Raw genomic sequence first — 18,547 nt, forward strand, 5'->3', positions numbered from 1 at the left:
AAATTTTGAAAAAATGAGTTTTTTGCTGAATCGCTTGATGCTTCAAACAACCAAAATAATTCTTGAATTTTTATCTGTAACATTGTCGAAGATATTATATGCCTAAAACAAGCGGATTCCAAGTAATCTTAGATAACTTTGCGATGTAAACATCAAAAACGCCGATACACGGTCTTCTATTTTTAGCTTACTTTCATAATCTGCATAATCATATAACATTAATACAAGGGGTAAAATATTCATATTCATATAAGTAACACATATAATAATTAGGCCAATCCCTTAACTTATTCCATATTATAAAATTTACAGAATTTAGAATAAGGTTATTCGTGTTGTATGTGTAAGGTCATATATAATGTTAAAAAATAAAAAAGTGTTTGAATTTGTATACCCTAAATCGCTATTACCATCTACACGTTTTTCAGATGTAATTCAAGAATTCCATTGTTAATTTGGAACATTTAATTTCAAATTCGAATTTTCCATTTTTAATTCGAAACTATGTTTGCATGTAACAAATAAATTAGTTCGAATATTAAAAAAAATTATTTGAATTACAACTAAAATAATTCGAATTACAAATAGAGTAATTTGTATTAATTTTTTATTACAAATAGAATATTTCGAATTTGAAATGGTTTGTAACGAAATGCAAAAGAAATTCTCAAATTACAAATTTAATTCTTAAATTACTCTTGAAATAATTCGAATTTCGAAAAAAATGGAACGATTTACACCGAATTAAAAATAAAAATAATGTTTTGAGTTACATCTGAAAAATGTGCAGCTTAATTTTACCAAATAATATACAAATTTAGGTTAATTACAAACTTCCCAATTGCAATTTTGTCCATTCTAAAAACAAATCACCCCAAACTAACTTTGCATGCCAATTTAAAATGTGTTAAACACAACAAAAACAATATGAAATCAAGCATATTTGTATATTACTTATCACTGGAGATCGAATTCAGAATACAGTTATCGATTATATTCCCATTTTCTTCCTCACTATCGTCAATGGAATGATCAGAAATGTCATGAGAATCAGTGCTGTTGCCTTGGCAGTTACCGTCCTTTACATACCCGGGTGATGGTGACTTGTATTTGCTGTTTTCCGAACTCTCTATGGAATCGGCCAGTGAAGATGTTGATGACTTATAACTCATCGATGATTTATTGAGTTTGTCTCGTTTAAAATTAATATCCTTCAGATCGGAGTCCTTGTGGTAACTACTTGTGGTCGATACTTCACTGGAAATGGAATAACGCCGTCGCCGTTCCATTTCACGTTCAGAATTTAAATAGGTTTTCGGTGGCAGTTCAGGAGCACGACGTGTTACTTGTATTGCAGATTCATTATTGATTTTATTAACTGCTCCACCGGAGCCGTCTAAACTGTTCAACGAAGTTGGTTCCCCAGAAGAGGCCGGTACAATTACCGTATTTTCATAACTTTGTATTTCATTGTTTTGTGGCTTGCGTGGACGGGGGGCTGGTTTCGGTGTTGGTGCTGCATATATGGCAACATTTTCATTTGCATTGGGTCCATACAGATCATTTGTTTCCGTGAGTATGGATTTATTGTTGTTGTTTGTCGGTGTTATGTCATCATCTTCGGGGAGGGTGGGGTACAGCAGGAATACCTTGTTATTTGGTACTTTTTCATTATTGTTGGCATTCGTTTGGAGATTTTCCGATTTAATGTTAAGATTTTTGTTTATAAGTTCAACGGCAACATTTTCATATTCGCTCTTACGTAGTTCGGGATATAGACGTCTTGGTGCCGGCACCGGCCGCACCGTTTGCTCGTTGTCCATGATCAACTACTGAAAATAGATAAAAAAAAAAGGAGAAAGGGGGAAGGTTAGTAAGAACTTCGTAAATTGTAGGCTGTAAGTATGAAAATAAACATTCTGGAATCTAAAAAGTTTTAGGGTATCAGTGGGTTTTGGAAACTATGTAAGGAATCGTTCACAGATTTTAAAGTATAATTTTAGGTGCAAGTTCCCCCCCCCCAATATATTTTTTAAAATTTTCGGAATATGATTCCTTATCGGAATCCGTTGCTTTAAGGTATATAGTGCCTTTGGCAATATTCCAGATGACAATATGAGGATTTTATTGGTTAAAAAAGGTAACCCTCACGCGACTAAAACGAGTGGTATTTAAACGTGATCGATTTAAACGTGATCATTGTAAGTAAAAATGCTCTACAATAATAAAATAGTGAAAAAGAGTACTAAAATGTATTAGAAAAGTACTAAAATGTATTAGAAATGTAATAGTTGTATTGGACGCACGAAATGAGTTAGAATATTGAAATTTGGAATGAGTATCACTGATGGAATGTAGGATAGCCGGTGCGAGGGCATACCTCAGAAAATCTCAAGCCCCGCACGGCTTCTTACTAAATTTATAAAGTTAAGAAAACTATAGGTCACGTAGCCGGTGCTGGACACACCACAGATGATGGCCGGCTACTATAAAGAGCTATAAAGGTTAAATACATTCTAGTGAAGTAAATCTCAATTTCATGATTTTATTACTATATCTTCGGAGCTACAAGAGATATCAGAACATTTGGTACCATTTCAGAAAGGCAAAAGTGTAAGCTATAATGTAGTACGTAGATCATACTACCCCATAATGGGTCAATTTTCAATTTTGGTGGTAATCGGGTAATATTTAGTGGGTGAAATAGACCATAACGTTTGTGTTAAATAAAAGTCAAATTTTCCATTAAACCGCGAATATTTTTAATCCCGGCAAAAACACATATAGATGAAAATTTTAACCGATAGGTAAATGCCGATAGTAAATATATAATATAGATTTTGCAGTATTTCGTAATATTTATTATTTTTCTCATATTTTTTATCGCATGAGATTTTTTTTTTTTTTAATTTGATTTATTTTTTCATATTTCAATATTTCGATCTTCACGAAAATTTTAATAAGGTTAGGGTTAGAATCAGAAGGGCTAGGCCCATTGTTTTTAAAGATGTCCGCAATATATTTAGGGGTTGAAATGGACCAACAACTAAATATGTTCTTGATTTTGCAGCCGTTATAAGGGTCACAAACAGAAACCAAAGGATACGAAATCTCGCATGAACTTAGAGTTTAGGACAGCGGGTAGAATGGACCACTACTTTTGTGTGAAAAACTCCAACATTTCCATTCTACCGAAAGGCTGAAAATAATTACAGGCGAAATCCAAAATACACAAAAGCCGAACTTTCGGCTTTTTTACGGTGTTTTCGTTGACGAATATAGCTAAATATAGTAGACAAGCAAATCATATGGATGAGTCTAAATTTGGAGATACAGAGGGGCCTCTTACTTTTGGAGATGATCGCAAAATATTTAGGGATTCCAATGAACCAAAAACAGAAAACAATTTCCTGATCACACAATTGATTGCGTTAATTTTGGCCAAATGTCCCTGGTCAAAATGTTAAGGGTAATATCTGGGCAGTGCTCCATGACATAATTGAAATTTTTTCCACATTTTAACAAGTAAGCAAAGGCTATAGTCGTGCGGGGCCGACCATGTGATACCCTACAACAATACAATATATTCGAAGTCCCATATATTCAAATCCATTTTGGAAGATTTCGTTTTTGAAATAATGCCAAAGACCAATCCGTAGTGTTGTGAAGTATTCAAAAGAATTGCACACGAAAGTTGTGGTCCATTTTACAGCTAAATATAATCCAATGGCCATCCAAAATGCTAGACTTCTTCCATGTCCTCAACTCTCTTCCGATATGAAATTTCGTGTCGATTAGTTTTGAATTGTGGTCTATAGAACGACTACAAAATTAGAAAATTTTAAATTTTTTTAAATGTACATCCTAAGAACAATAGGCTTCAATTCCGACCCTACCCCCATGCAAAATTTCATGAGAATCAGACGAAAATTGCGACATACATATAATACCCTCAAAACGTAGTGTTGGGGGTGTAAACATTTAGAAAATTTAAAATGCAAAATTGTAAGTCAAGTCGAAAAAATCGCATGCGATAAAAAAATATGACAATAATGGAAAAAATGAAGCAAAAGATATAACTATTTTATTTTATTTTTATTATCCCGCCATTTTCTTAGATTTTATTTTTTTTCTGGCAAAAGACCATTTCGAATTGATGGGAATTGTGAAAATCGGTCAAGCGGTTCTAAATTTATAAGCAGAATAAATGAGATAATTTTTTTAACATATATATTGTACCTATTTTGCTATATATCCGATTCCTTGGCTATTAGCATCACTTTAATGGTAAGAAGTGATCTTTTAATGTGTTTGTGATTTGGCTGGGATTAAAAATATTCGCAGTTTAGTGGAAATTTTCCTATTTTCTAACATAAAAGTTAGGGTCTATTTTACCCGCTAATTATTGTCCAATATATATTGGAAATATTGGTAGGTTTCTGTCCAATCCCAAACTCTAACTTCATGTAAATTTTCGCGTCGATTGGTTCATATTTATGACATATAGAGCAACTGCAAAATCAGTAAATTTTTCAGTTTTTGGTCCATTTGAACCTCTAAATATTATGCGATCATCTCCAATAGGGTTCTATTCTGGCCCTAGCCCCACCTCCATTCTAAATTTCGTGAAGATTGGGCCATAATTGCGACCTGTAGAGTGATTACAAATTAACATGGTCAGACGGACGGACAGACATAAATAGCTAGATCCACTCAGCTCGGCGAGATAGGAAGATCCATATATATTTTCTATACTATACTACTATGTGGGAAACCCATATTTCGAGGTGTTACATAATTTTTGGCCCAATCAAACTTAAATACCCCCAACACATAGTGTTGTAGGGTATAAAAAATAGATTTGTACAAAAGGTTTCTTCTAACATATTCTAGTGTTGTAGGGTATCACATGGCCGGCCCCGAACGACTATAGCCTTTGATCAGCTCGGCGAGATAGGAAGATCGACATGTTACAAACTTGGCCCAATCAAACTTATAATATCCTCAACACAATGTGTTGTGGGGAATAAATATTCTACAAATTTCCCAAAGGCCCTTATTCTAAAAACATATCGATTTTAATTAGAAATATAAAACATGTATTGCCACATTGAATCCATCATTGCAGCCATCAAAGATAAAATTATTTCTTTTAGCTCCTGCATAGATATCAGCTACGCAGCACTGTCTCCGTCCTTATTGAACATCATTAAATATATATCTGTAGAGAAATTATTATATTACAACAACCCGTATCATCCTAGTTCTTAAGGATGATTAATTTGTTGTAAATGACTCTCGTGAGGAATATATGAGAGAAGATTTATTTCATTTAAAATAGTTTCATAAAACCTTATTTTTCGAAAACGATTTATTACGTGTTATGTCATTAAAATTCAAAACAATCCCAACACTAAATCTTAAGTATCATCATAACTCCTTTCAAAATGATAATAAAGGGTTATGCCATGTCAGGTCTGTATCCTATAATTACCTACGATTATTGTGATCTCCCTTAAGCTGCTACCTGCGTAGATTGTGGTGCTAAGCCACAAATTTTTCCTACCACTCAAAAAGATTACTGTGGAGTAAATAAATCCGTTTTATTATTTTATGATCCCAGATCAATTAGTTATTTTCCAAATATTGTGCAATATAACCTTGTGTAAGCACGTACCTGGCGTTCCTGTCCTGGCTGGCAGTTCATATATAAATATTATCACAACCAGGGAGAAGTCAGCATTCGCTATTGGAATTGCAAGCTGATTACACAACTTGTTGTTAGTTATATTTAAATAAAAAAATTATTCTTAAAAATGAGTAATAATATCTTAAGTGGAGCAACCTCATCGCCAGCCAGTAAGAAACGCGAAAGAAATTCAGATAATGTCATGAAGTCCATGATTGGCATTTTCTTTGTCATTGTAAAAGTTGTGAAAATTGTAATCGAGGCTCTCAGCTTACCGAACGACGAAGAAGGCATCAAACTGAAAAGTCAAAGTCCACGTCTCACCATAACAGCTTCAGTGCAAACTTCAAGCATAGCCTCGGAATTTCAAAATTCTCCAATGAAAAGGCACAAGTGCCATAAATGTGAACGTATAAAGTGTAGAACGCGATCCTCGAAAACAATACAAGAACAATTGGAGTCATCGGCAATGCAAAAGCTGTCATCACCACCATCGTCGCCATTAAAAACAACATCAAACAGTACCGAAGCCAATATGGGATCACTGTCAAATGTCATCGCGCCTCAATTAAAATCACAAGAAATTACAGAAATGAAAAAATCAGTTACATTTAATATGGAAAATAATACCGTGAAACTCATATCTACAAAAGATGAGAAAATCAAGACTGGAACCAAAATCCAGGAAAGAAAAAGACCGGCGAAAGTGGCATCCACAATTATGAATAAACAGACAACTGAAAAAGTTCCATCCACACCCGGCCTTGTCAAGACAACAAAAATCGAAAGTCCAAGGACACCCCTAACCTATGTCGTTGGCAAACAACAAATGAATACATTCAATAAAAACGATATTGAAAGCGTTGAGAAATCTTCAAAAGTAAAAGTTGAAATTTATCGCATCGAACTTTTGCATCATTTGCTGACCATGCATAAGCCACCGCCACCAACGCCAGCCCGCAGACGTTTGGATTTCTAAGTTTGAAAAATTTTTTATTGAAGTTGTTTTAGAATATATTTTAAGTGTTATACGAATTATTTATGAAATATTTAATAATGAAAATAAAATTAAAAAAAAAAAATTATAAATTTTTTAAAAAAAAAAAATTATAAATTTTTAAAAATTATAAATTTTTTTTTAATTCACCGTAACTGGGCCGACTATGTGATACCCCACAACACCACAATATGTTGAAAGGCTGCTTATATCCAAATCCATTTTGGAAGATTTTGTTTCTAATATGATGTCATAGAGCCCCACCATTAGCTTTTTGGTCGGGGGCATTTCCAGAATATTTACGCACTCCGTAAGTATTCAAATATTTCGTGTCGATTGGTTTTTAATTGTGACCTGTAGAGCGACTGCAAAATCAGGAAAATTTTAATTTTTTTTTTGGTCCATTTGAACCTCTAAATGTAAACAATAGGCTTTAATTATGACCCTAAACCCATGCAAAATTTCGTGAGCATCGCACAATAGTTGCGACCTGTATATAATACCCTAAAAATATAGTGTTGCGGGGTGTAGAAAAACGTTAGAACATTTGCAATTCAAAATTGTAAGTCAAATGGAAAAAATAGCATGCGATAAAAATTAGACAAAAATTGGGAAAATGTAACAAAAAATATTCACTTTTTTACTGTCTATTGTTTACGCGATTTTCTTAGATATTATCAATTCCGAAATGATGAGAATTGTGAAAATCTGTCCAGTGGTTCTTGACGTATAAGGAGAATAACTAAAATCTATTTCATTTACATGTAGGTTGTACCTATTTCGCTACATATCCGATATCTGCAAAATCAAGAAGATTGTCTGCTTTGAATTCATTTCAACCCCTAAATATTTTGCAATCATCTTTCCCAACAATAGGCTTCTATTCTGACCATGATCCCACCTCCATTTAGACCGACCGAAGATCCTACGTGTTGGACCAATATTTCGAGGTGTTACATACTTTTTGGGGAAAACTTTTAACACAAACTTTTACTCGCGATTGAATGAAAATTTTAAAACACAAACATTATGATCCATTTCACCCACTATCCCAAGCTCTTTTGGTCAATCTCGTCCTTCAATATTTTGCGATCATCTCCCCAACAATAGATTTCTATTCTAACCCAAATCCCAAACTGACGAAAAACTTTATTTTTTCTTATGTGAATCGTCTGCTCGGCTCTGATATATTCCATGCACTAGTTAACTTACTTAAAGACATAACCGATTTCTCAATTTCTTTTTTCGTCAAAAACTACTTAATTCTTCAAACAATCAGGCAACACATTGAAAAATATTTCACGTAATGCAGAAGGAAACAACAAGACGAACTCCATTGAAATTTTGTGATATTCGGTTCATTATAACACAGATTTTTAGTTCACGATACAGCTTAGAAATAAAATTTATCAAATTTTGTGGAGATCGGTTATGTATATATATCTTTGTCCGAAAATCTTTTCAAAAATGGCTATAGTTCCCATCTGATGTCCGTCCGCTTCAAAGTTAAAGTTGGATAAAACTTGGTAGATAGTTATGCTTCCATCAAACTTAGGTCGAGTTCGAAAATGACCAATTTCGGTCCACTCCCTCTCGTATGTAAACAAACACCAAAACTCAAGCGCCGGTCATGGTGATGGTATGGGCCGCCATAACAGCCGATGGTCTCTCTCCACTCGTATTAATCGACCGTGGCATCATAATAAATGCCGAATATTACCGCGAAAATATTCTGGAGGGTGTATTAAAGCCTTGGGTACGCAAACACTTTGGCCGCAGACCTTGGACATTCCAACAGGATTCAGCAAGCGCCACCCAAGAATGGTTACAACATGAAGTTCCTTGTTTCATTTCCAGCGCACAATGGCCACCAAAATCTTCGGATACCAATCCGTTGGACTATTGTGTTTGGAGCAGTCTGGAAACCAAGGTTGGCACTAAAAAATACCAAAGTGTCGATCGCCTCAAGCAAGCGCTTCGCCGGAAATGGGTCAAAATACGGCAGAGCAACATTCGGGCTGCGTGTGCCGGTTTCATTTGACGTTTGAAGGCGATAATTCGTGCCAAAGGTGACCAATTCAAACAAATCTAACTTTTTCTAAAATTTGATGGTATTTTCGATATTTTTTGCTTTCATTCAATAAAATTAAAAAAAAATGTAAAAAAAAATATGGTTTTTGACTTTGTTGCAGTTTTTTTTATTTCACCTTGTATTTTGTTTTGCAAAATTATGACCCAAACAATCTCATCGTAATATTTTCACGAAGTATTCGATATTGTCAAAACTTAGCACGACACAATAATTCTATCCCGCTAAAGTCACGTGACCATCGTAATAATTATATCAAACTTAAAATAGCTGTGAATATTAAAAATTACATTTCATTCTTTCCTTTTATCTGCACTCCTGGAAATATCATTAATTTCAGATTTTCGAATTTACCAAGCTCATTACATCCTCAAACTTTTTTAGGCACCTTCGAAAGAAAATTGTATATATATGTTATTTTGTACTATTTCTTACAATATGTAAAGAGTTTTCAGAAAAGCTCTCCTTTTCAACACACCGTCACATGATACGTTCATTAGAGCCTCATGTCATCACCGTTACCCTCATGGCTAATTTCAAGATTTTTGCCTTCAGTCAACTGTTCTGTTCGATGGTTATCATTGTCTCACAACTCTTTTATTTACGACCTCGCGAAAAGTATTCAAAGCATATAGGACCACTAGTTGCATTAGTCCTTGTATAAAGTGTCCCGTACACGGTCAAAATGCATGACATAAAAATCCTGTAAGTATGATTGAACCATGTATGATAACGTGGATATAGTTTTGACGATTTAGCCGTATGCTAAAAAATGAAAGCAAATTTGACTCAACTTATAATACAACCCTCGTAAATCAGGATTGTGTCAATGCTAACGGAAACACATCATACCCTTTTGTATAGCGTACGGGTATATGCTCATTTAGCAGAGATTTACTGTTCTGTTTTGCTTTACTTATAGCACATTTTACCTTTCTGCCACCACACAATACGATTTCTGCGAATTGTATCGCGTTTTTTATACTAAAGTGCCAAATAGTGTACGAAAGTAGTTTACGACTTCATAGAATAATAAAGAGAGAGAGAGAGAGAAAATGGGAAATTTATAAATAATAAGATTTTTTCGAGCTTTAGGCCATTTTCGGATTTATTTTATTGATTACAATAATAGGTTCCCAATATTTCGCAATTATCAAATTGCATCTTCAGGGGCAATCTATTTTAGAAAACATAATTATTAGTATCACAGCATTTTGTTATGGGCACAATTATTTTCCAAAAAAGAGATTTCTTACATTTACATAAAATTGTCAGATTTACTTAACAGCTAATGTAGTTTTTACTACCATTGTCTGGTTTTGGATGTTTCGAGTGGAAATTTAATATGCGACTCGATGCCGTCGGTTTTTGATACCAGTTCATTTCTATTTTATTGTCCTTTCTCATTACAAGTGTGTCCAGATATGTAACACTTGTATGTAACACTTGTAATGAGAAAGGACAATAAAATAGAAATGAACTGGTATCAAAAACCGACGGCATCGAGTCGCATATTAAATTTCCACTCGAAACATCCAAAACAAATGATTATTAACACAGGTAGAAATCTTATAAACAGAATATTGAATATTAGCGACCATAAATTCCACGAAACTAATAAAAACAAAATACGAAAAATACTGTCCAAAAACTGTTTTCCAAAATTATTAATTGAAAAATTAATAAATGACTATAATATACCGAAATCTAAGGACAAATCTCAAGAAAAATATTACAAATCAATGATTTATATTCCTGGATTATCTGAGAGATTCCAAAATTCCGATTTATATGACAAGGATAAACTGCAAATAGCAACACGGACAAACAATACACTAAAAAGTTTATTTACTAATACCAAAAGTAGAATTCCGTTAAGTGAGAGACACAATGTAATATATAGCATTGAATGTGATGGAACAAAAGACGAAAAATGTGGAAAAATATATGTTGGTACCACAAAAAACAAATTAAAAACTAGAATATCGGGACATAAATCAGACATCAAACTAAGGAGCCAAAACAATATTCAAAAAACAGCACTTGCGGAACACTGTAAACTTAACAACCACATACCAAACTTTGACAAAATACGAGTATTACAGGCGGAGAACGACTACAACAGAAGGTTAACATTGGAGATGCTGCATATAAATAACATACCAACAAACAAAAAGATCAATTACAAAAGCGACACCGATAATGCAGCTTATTGTTATCGACACTTGACAAAGAAGAGATCGTGTAATACGTAGAAATAATCAGTGCAATAATAACACCAGACAATGGTAGTAAAAACTACATTAGCTGTTAAGTAAATCTGACAATTTTATGTAAATGTAAGAAATCTCTTTTTTGGAAAATAATTGTGCCCATAACAAAATGCTGTGATACTAATAATTATGTTTTCTAAAATAGATTGCCCCTGTTCACGGATAAGTGAACATGTTTTTATAATAAAAGAGAATAGCGGGGCTACCTAGTGTAGATGAGAGGGATTTGTTAAACTGGGATCTTCTTAATACAGTCCACATGAAATAAGATAAGAAAATGTGGTGAGCAGACCTTCGAGTTAGAAATAAATAATACAGAATTTTCAATTGCTGCATGTGTTATGGTGGAGTTAGATTATGGGATGTAATCTTTACTCAGACTGATAAGCAAGTGCAGAATGTTTGCTTGCCACATGTGAGATAGCTATGCGTGTGTATGACCTCCCCCTAAGGTTTATGGTGGCATGGTGCATATGCATGTGTACGGTTGGTATCTATCTCTCTCTCTCTCTCTCTCTCTCTCTCTCTCATTTACACTTAGTTATAATTTAGGTTAAGTCATATTATCACAACTAGTTCTTAAGAAATGTTTTTAATAAACAAATTTAGTGTCTTACAAACGCTCAAACGGAAAAGACGTTGCGTCTTTTAATTAAATGATCCCGGTTTACATTGGTCCTTCGAGCCGGATCGGTAGAGGATAAATGTTGAAGAATTTGCCTTAACATCGAGGAAATTCTATCAGGCTAAAATTGGTCTTCAAGAGTGGAAAATTACCGAGCTAAAACTACAGCTGGAATTGTTCCCATACAGAAGAAATTTATAAGCCAAATAAAAGGATGCCGAGTCAGAAGGAGACTTCAGCACAGAAGACTGTGGTGGCGGTGCACACCGAGGGGGCTTCATATTTGAAATCTTCAGAAAGAAGGGATGATGTATATGCCCAGGAGGACGAATCGGTGAAACGGCCGCCAATGATGAAAATAAAGGAAGATGTTGCCATTCTTCTCGAAATGATGGGTACCATTATGGAAATAATGAGTACATTAAAGACGGAAGAAGCCATACAAGGCGTATTTGACTTCGCCAAAGAAAAACTTATGGACGCGGCAAGAGACATAATATTGTATCCATGCGTTCATAGGCGGTTTTTAGAGATGCTTCTAAAGAAGTCCAAACTAGCCGCTGCTATCAGAGCAAGTCAGGCGAATGGGACAGCGAAGCTGTATTTGGAAGATGTTAAGGTCATCCTTAAAATCACGCACGCTCTTAATGTGGAGACCAAAGAGAAAGTCCTTGGCTTGAAGAAACAAGTGGCCTACATAACATCCGAATTGGACAGCGAGCGAGAGGGGCGCAAAGCAGCGGTAGCCGTAATGAGAAAAATGGAAGGTGATATTAAGGAAATGGAGTTTGCCTTGATTTCACAGAAAGATGAAAAAGAAGATGCCCTCAAACTTGTCTCCAAATTGAAGGAGGAAGTCGAAAATGCTGTGTGTGTAGCCGAGGATACTAAGGACAAATTACGAGCGGCTAACCAGGAGGCAGAACGCGAGGGCAAGGCGTTGAATGCGGTAATAAGACAACTTAGTGACGAGTTGTCTTGTGCAAAAAGAGAACGACTTGCAGCTGCAACCGAACGTGACGGGTTGGCTGCAAATCTAGAAGCTGGTGAAGAAAAAGAAAGAAGGATATTTCTGCTGGAGGCTGAAGTATTGCAACTTAAGGAAGAGTTGCTCATATCGCAGAAAGCATCCAAAATCGAGGCTGATGAATTGGCTGCAAAACTAGTGGTCAATATCAACGAAGATATGATGGTTGAAGAGGTTAATATGGAAGACCCAATTGCCGAAAGAGAACCAACTTTGGAAAAGTTAGATGAACAGCTCCCTGGAAAACTGGACACAGGGAGATTGGAAGAAGTCGAAGATAAGCTGTTTGCCAGCGAGATTAAAACTAAGAAGAAAAGCAATATGCGTCGCTGGAGTAATAAGATGCTGGAAGACGGTCAAGTTGTGATGAAGATGTCTAGTGGAAGTGGAAGGAAAATACAAGCCGGAGTGACAGAAAATTTTGAACACAGGAACGATAAACTGTCCAAAGTCGGTAAGATGGCGCTACCAGAGAAGGATGAGAACTTTGGTCGCAGAAAGAAAACAACACATAAAATGGATTCAGCCTGGAAATTGAAGCCGGCAGATAAAGGAGGTGGGATGTTCAAGAGAGACAGGCTGGAAAGATGGAGGAGTTACTTGGGTGTTATAACTTAACTTCTTTTCTCTTAAAATGTCACTTCTATTAGATCTATTTTATTGTTCATATTTGTAATTTTTATATTTTATATGTATTTTTGCCCCTGCCAAGAATGTTCACGGATAAGTGAACATGTTTTTATAATAAAAGAGAATAGCGGGGCTACCTAGTGTAGATGAGAGGGATTTGTTAAACTGGGATCTTCTTAATACAGTCCACATGAAATAAGATAAGAAAATGTGGTGAGCAGACCTTCGAGTTAGAAATAAATAATACAGAATTTTCAATTGCTGCATGTGTTATGGTGGAGTTAGATTATGGGATGTAATCTTTACTCAGACTGATAAGCAAGTGCAGAATGTTTGCTTGCCACATGTGAGATAGCTATGCGTGTGTATGACCTCCCCCTAAGGTTTATGGTGGCATGGTGCATATGCATGTGTACGGTTGGTATCTATCTCTCTCTCTCTCTCTCTCTCTCTCTCATTTACACTTAGTTATAATTTAGGTTAAGTCATATTATCACAACTAGTTCTTAAGAAATGTTTTTAATAAACAAATTTAGTGTCTTACAAACGCTCAAACGGAAAAGACGTTGCGTCTTTTAATTAAATGATCCCGGTTTACAGCCCCTGAAGATGCAATTTGATAATTGCGAAATATTGGGAACCTATTATTGTAATCAATAAAATAAATCCGAAAATGGCCTAAAGCTCGAAAAAATCTTATTATTTATAAATCAAATAAAAAGGCCGATAAACAACCATTTCTCAAGAAAATGGGAAATGTTTATGATACCGGATCAAATAAGTAGTTTCCCAAATATTAAACAATGGCCATACTGAAGAGGATGTACTTGAGTTAGATGACCTTTGCCAGGTAGGTAGTTAGCGTGCGCCTAACGCCACTGCAGAAGGAGCTATATAACAAAAAATGAAAACGGCCATCATGCGGATTTACTTCAGAAACTTATTCGTATTATGTGTCAATTCTTGAAGCTTTGGCAATTTTTAATCAAAGGAGTATTCTTTTGCAAACTTTTCTATCTTCATTTAAGGAGGACAGTATTGACATTTTACTGCTTTTACTAGTTTTACTTTTTTAAAAGGTAAATGTCAAAGCCATAATTTTAAAACACCGTCTTACAGTTTTTTCCAATTAGTAATTTTTCAGGATTTTGAGAAGTTTACATAAAACTTAGAGATTACAATTAAAACTTACCAAAAAATCCCAAATTCCTTACGCGAATTTTAACAAAACGTGGACGACGGTAGCATATAGTCATTCAATCCTTTTCTGCCTGTAATAAAAGAGAGATATTTATGAGATATATATGTTTGTATCATTTAACTCCTAGTTTTTATACCTTACAATACTATGTAGTAAGGGTATTATAAGTTTGATTGGGCCAAAAATCTTATAAAATCAAGAAATTTAGGTCCTCACTATGTACTATATCGATCTTCCTATCTCGCCGAGCTAAGTCGATCCAGAGTCGTTCTAAAAATTATAATTTCCGTTGGAATAAATAGCCTTAATGTACTTTCGTAGTAGAGATCGTAGAATTTCAGAAAATATTGGTTTCAGATCTATGAGGACTTTTGGAAAGGATCTAAAACTCGCAACATTTGTTATTAAATTGGAAATAAACGCTTTACTGATAGCCCTTAAAAAAAAGAAAATTAGAGAACGAACCTTGCTACGTGGAATATTTTAAGTAGTCAAATTATGTATCTAAATTTCTTAAGGGATTCGTTCAGTCTAGTCAAATGGGTTGTAGATAACAGGAACTTTACTAAAAATTATAGTGGTATAGGGCAACATCGGGCCCGTCCGCCAATAGAATTATCTTATTTGTTGTAACTCCTCGAAAAAACGATAGATCCTAAAAAAGAGCTAAAAACTGATTTTCAACCGAACCGAATCTCAATTTCAAAATAAATCTAACTCCAGATATTCGATATCTTGGCTTACCATTTTCTAATGAAATTGAAATTCGGCAATAAGAGACTCCTTTGCCAGATTTCCGTCAAGATAAATTTAAATTCAACTAGCAGACATGAACCAAGCGATTTTTTCTCCGGTTCAGAAAATGTTTTTTAAAGAGAGTAAACCAGAGAAAATGTGAGGTATTTCTAAATAAATTTATCACAAAAAACGCGATAAGTTTTCGGAAAAAATCGAAAAATTCCTAAATCTGATTTTTTGCCTATAAGGTCCATATATTCGGAAAGTACTACTCGTGACCTTTGTTCCCAGCCTCAATCCCGTTTGATAGTTATATCCTAAATTTTGGCCTTTAAACTTTTATATCCCAAATGTTGGGCTTTTCTACGCATTTTTTAATTTTACCCTACACCACAGGGTCAGGGTATTAAGTCTTGGTACATTTGCTTGTAAAATGGAGAACTTTTTTTCCTTTTGATGATCTGCATCACATTGTGTAACCAAAGTACAGGCCGCATTTATTGCCCGATCGAGATGATATTTTGAACAAATCATATATATCTGGGTTCGATTTGGCTTTTATTGTGCACAAAATGTGTAATATTAAACCAAATGGACATTTGGACTAGAAACAAGTACGTCAAATTTGGTGGAAATCGGTTTAGATATAGCTATAGCTCCGATATATACTGTTCGTCCCATTTCTTTTTTTGTCCTCCACAATGATTTTTGGTATATATCAGATACAGCTAAAAATGTCATTGCCAAATTTTGGATTTTGACACATACGAACGAATTAATATATATGTTTCATCCGTTTTTTTTATTCAAGTCCCTCACATCCGTAAAATGCACTGCACCACTTATCTAGCGATTTCTATGTAAATTAGAAAATTTCTTTCCTTTGTTGTGATAATTTTTTTAAGTACCTTAAATTTTCTCTGGCTTACTCCCTCTCTCTCTTTCTTTTTATTAGCCCTTCCTGAACCGGACAAAAATTTCCATTAGTTTGTGTCTTTAACAGAACATATAACGGCAGCTGCAATTAACTACCACCAGCTAGCGCCAAGTGCCCAAAATATTCTATGTTTGATTGAAATCGGACCAAAATTGTATAAGTTATTGCTGAGTCGATGACACACATATACCTATATAGGCTATATCCAAGTTTGAACTAATTTTTCATACACTTCCTTTGTAATGGATATAGTAAATTTAACCACTCTTGTTCATATTATTTTTTGGCCCAAGGAAGATTTTATCTGATTTAATATATATTATGCAACATACGAATGAATATTTAATTTTAAATTCTGGTCAATTGGTCGCCTAGATCGTGTAATTGAACGCCTTTATATTAGTTTTTGTGTGGCTAAGTTATAGATCATGTATTTATACCCTACAACACTATGTGTTGAGGGTATTATAAGTTTGATTGGGCCAAAAATTATGTAACACCACGAAATATTGATTTCCCACATAGGAAAGTATATATGGATCTTCCTATCTCGCCGAGCTGAGTCGATCTAGCTATGTATGTCCGTCCGTCCGTCTGTCCGTCTGTCCGTCTGTCCATGTTAATTTGTAATCACGCTACAGGTCGCAATTATGGCCCGATCTTCACGAAATTTAAAATGTAGGTGGGGTTAAGGTCAGAATAGAACCCTATTTCTTTTGGAGAGGATTGCATAATATTTAGGGGTTGAAATGGACCAAAAACTGAAAAATTTGCTGATTTTGTAGTTGCTCTACAGGTCACAATTATAGACCGATCGACGCGGAATTTCGCATGTAGCTAGAGTTTAGGGCGGGGAAGAACCCTACCAATTTGGGTGGTCATCGGATAATATTTAGCGGGTAAAATAGACCCTATCTTTTTTGTTAAAAAAATTCAAAATTTTTCATTAAACCGCGAATATTTTAAATCCCGGCGAAATCGCAAAGCCATGACAAGGTTACTCCTGATCTCTACATTGATGTTAACATCCAACAAAACGGATATATAGCAAAATATGTGCGATATATATGTCTACCAAAGAAGATATGCTTGAAAGATGTCTTATATGTCGAGAACGGCTGAACTGATTTCGACAGTTCTCATTAATTCAGAATGGCCTCTTGGCAGGAAAGAAAAAACGTCTAAAAAAATCGCATAAAAACATCTCTCTAAAGATGAAAATATTGATTTTTTAAAATTTTCTCATAATTTTTCAATTTTGTCATATTTTTGGCATATTTTCATTTTGAATTAAACATTTGGTAATATTTCTACAGCTAACAAAACTAAGTAGTTAGGATATCAGGATATCATATACAGATCGCATTTATGGCCCGATCCTAACGAAATTTTGCATGGGGATCAGATGAGGGTCAGAATAGAAGCCTACTCTTTTTGGAGGTTGAAATAGACCAAAAAAAAAACTGCAAAATTGTTAGCAGGTCGTAATTATTGCCCGATCTTCACGCACATTTGAATGGGGGTTACGGGCATTGCAAAAGCCAAGCAGTTTTGGATGGCCATCCAAAAATATTCAATGTGCGAAATAGTTTGCCAACTTTTGTAGACAAAATACGAAAATGTCCATTCCAGTGACTTTTTGGAGAATTCACAAATACAGGAAAGACGCACTTCTGACTATTTCGTTAACGCTGATTTCGTTGAAGAATGTAGTCAAATGTCTGTATCTCATATAGATGCGTTTCAGTCAAAAACCAATAATAACTGTTAATCTTTTGCCACTTCTGAGAGATTATAGGTCTTTGGGAAATATTGGTTCCATATCTAAATTGGAAATGAGCAAATTTGTTTAAGTTGCTATTATTCGAAAATTAGAGAACGAAACCTGATGGTTTTCTTTTATTATTTGTCACAATATCTTGTGGAATTCTTTCGAGTATCTCGCCTATATAAACTGTATCGTTTATTATAGTGTTGTAGGGTATTCAACGGTCGGCCCCGCTCGACTGTAGCCTTTGCTTACTTGTTTTATTTATTTATTTATTTATTTTTTTTTTTTTTTTTTTTTGAAAAACTTTCCTTTTTCACAGAAACCACCCTTCAATATGTGCATATGAATTTAGTATAAGATACCAAGAGTACAATTATATACCCATCGTCTGTTTCGTTATTTCTCAATGAACTCATTGAATAGTTTGCGAAAAATTATTGCAAAAATTATATACTAAATATACAGACAAATTCAAAAATATTTTATCCTCACACACACTAAGAAAACCACTTCATTTGCAAATTCAAATATACTCTTTAACAAACGAATTCTGTTTCAAATTCTGACTTC

General features: G+C 34.5%; 2 protein-coding genes across 6 annotated transcripts in view; one reads left to right on the plus strand and one right to left on the minus strand.

Annotated features, from left to right (window-relative positions):
* LOC101891160 (uncharacterized) overlaps window positions 1-18,547 on the minus strand; it is a 66,806-nt gene that overhangs the window by 16,091 nt on the left and 32,168 nt on the right. For 4 of the 5 annotated variants that reach the window (XM_059120875.1, XM_005177815.4, XM_059120873.1 and 1 more), the window contains exons 3-4: window positions 14,523-14,601; window positions 1,090-1,832 (exon numbers count right to left, since the gene is read on the minus strand). In XM_059120875.1, the coding sequence (XP_058976858.1) occupies window positions 1,090-1,823 (734 nt within the window). In that variant the 5' untranslated portion in view covers window positions 1,824-1,832; window positions 14,523-14,601. The remainder of the gene's footprint in view (window positions 1-1,089; window positions 1,833-14,522; window positions 14,602-18,547) is intronic. The other variant, XM_059120874.1, reaches the window with a different exon arrangement.
* LOC131801839 (myosin heavy chain, non-muscle-like) lies at window positions 11,888-13,318 on the plus strand. The gene has a single exon (XM_059120823.1). The coding sequence runs from the start codon at window positions 11,888-11,890 to the stop codon at window positions 13,316-13,318; it is 1,431 nt and encodes a 476-aa protein (XP_058976806.1).

Source organism: Musca domestica, unplaced genomic scaffold (assembly GCF_030504385.1).
Source record: "Musca domestica strain aabys unplaced genomic scaffold, Musca_domestica.polishedcontigs.V.1.1 18, whole genome shotgun sequence".
Classification (NCBI taxonomy): domain Eukaryota; kingdom Metazoa; phylum Arthropoda; class Insecta; order Diptera; family Muscidae; genus Musca; species Musca domestica.

Coding starts and splice junctions, on each gene's coding strand:
- LOC131801839 (XM_059120823.1), top strand. CDS start 11,888: ATGCCGAGTCAGAAGGAGACTTCAGCACAGAAGACTGTGGTGGCGGTG.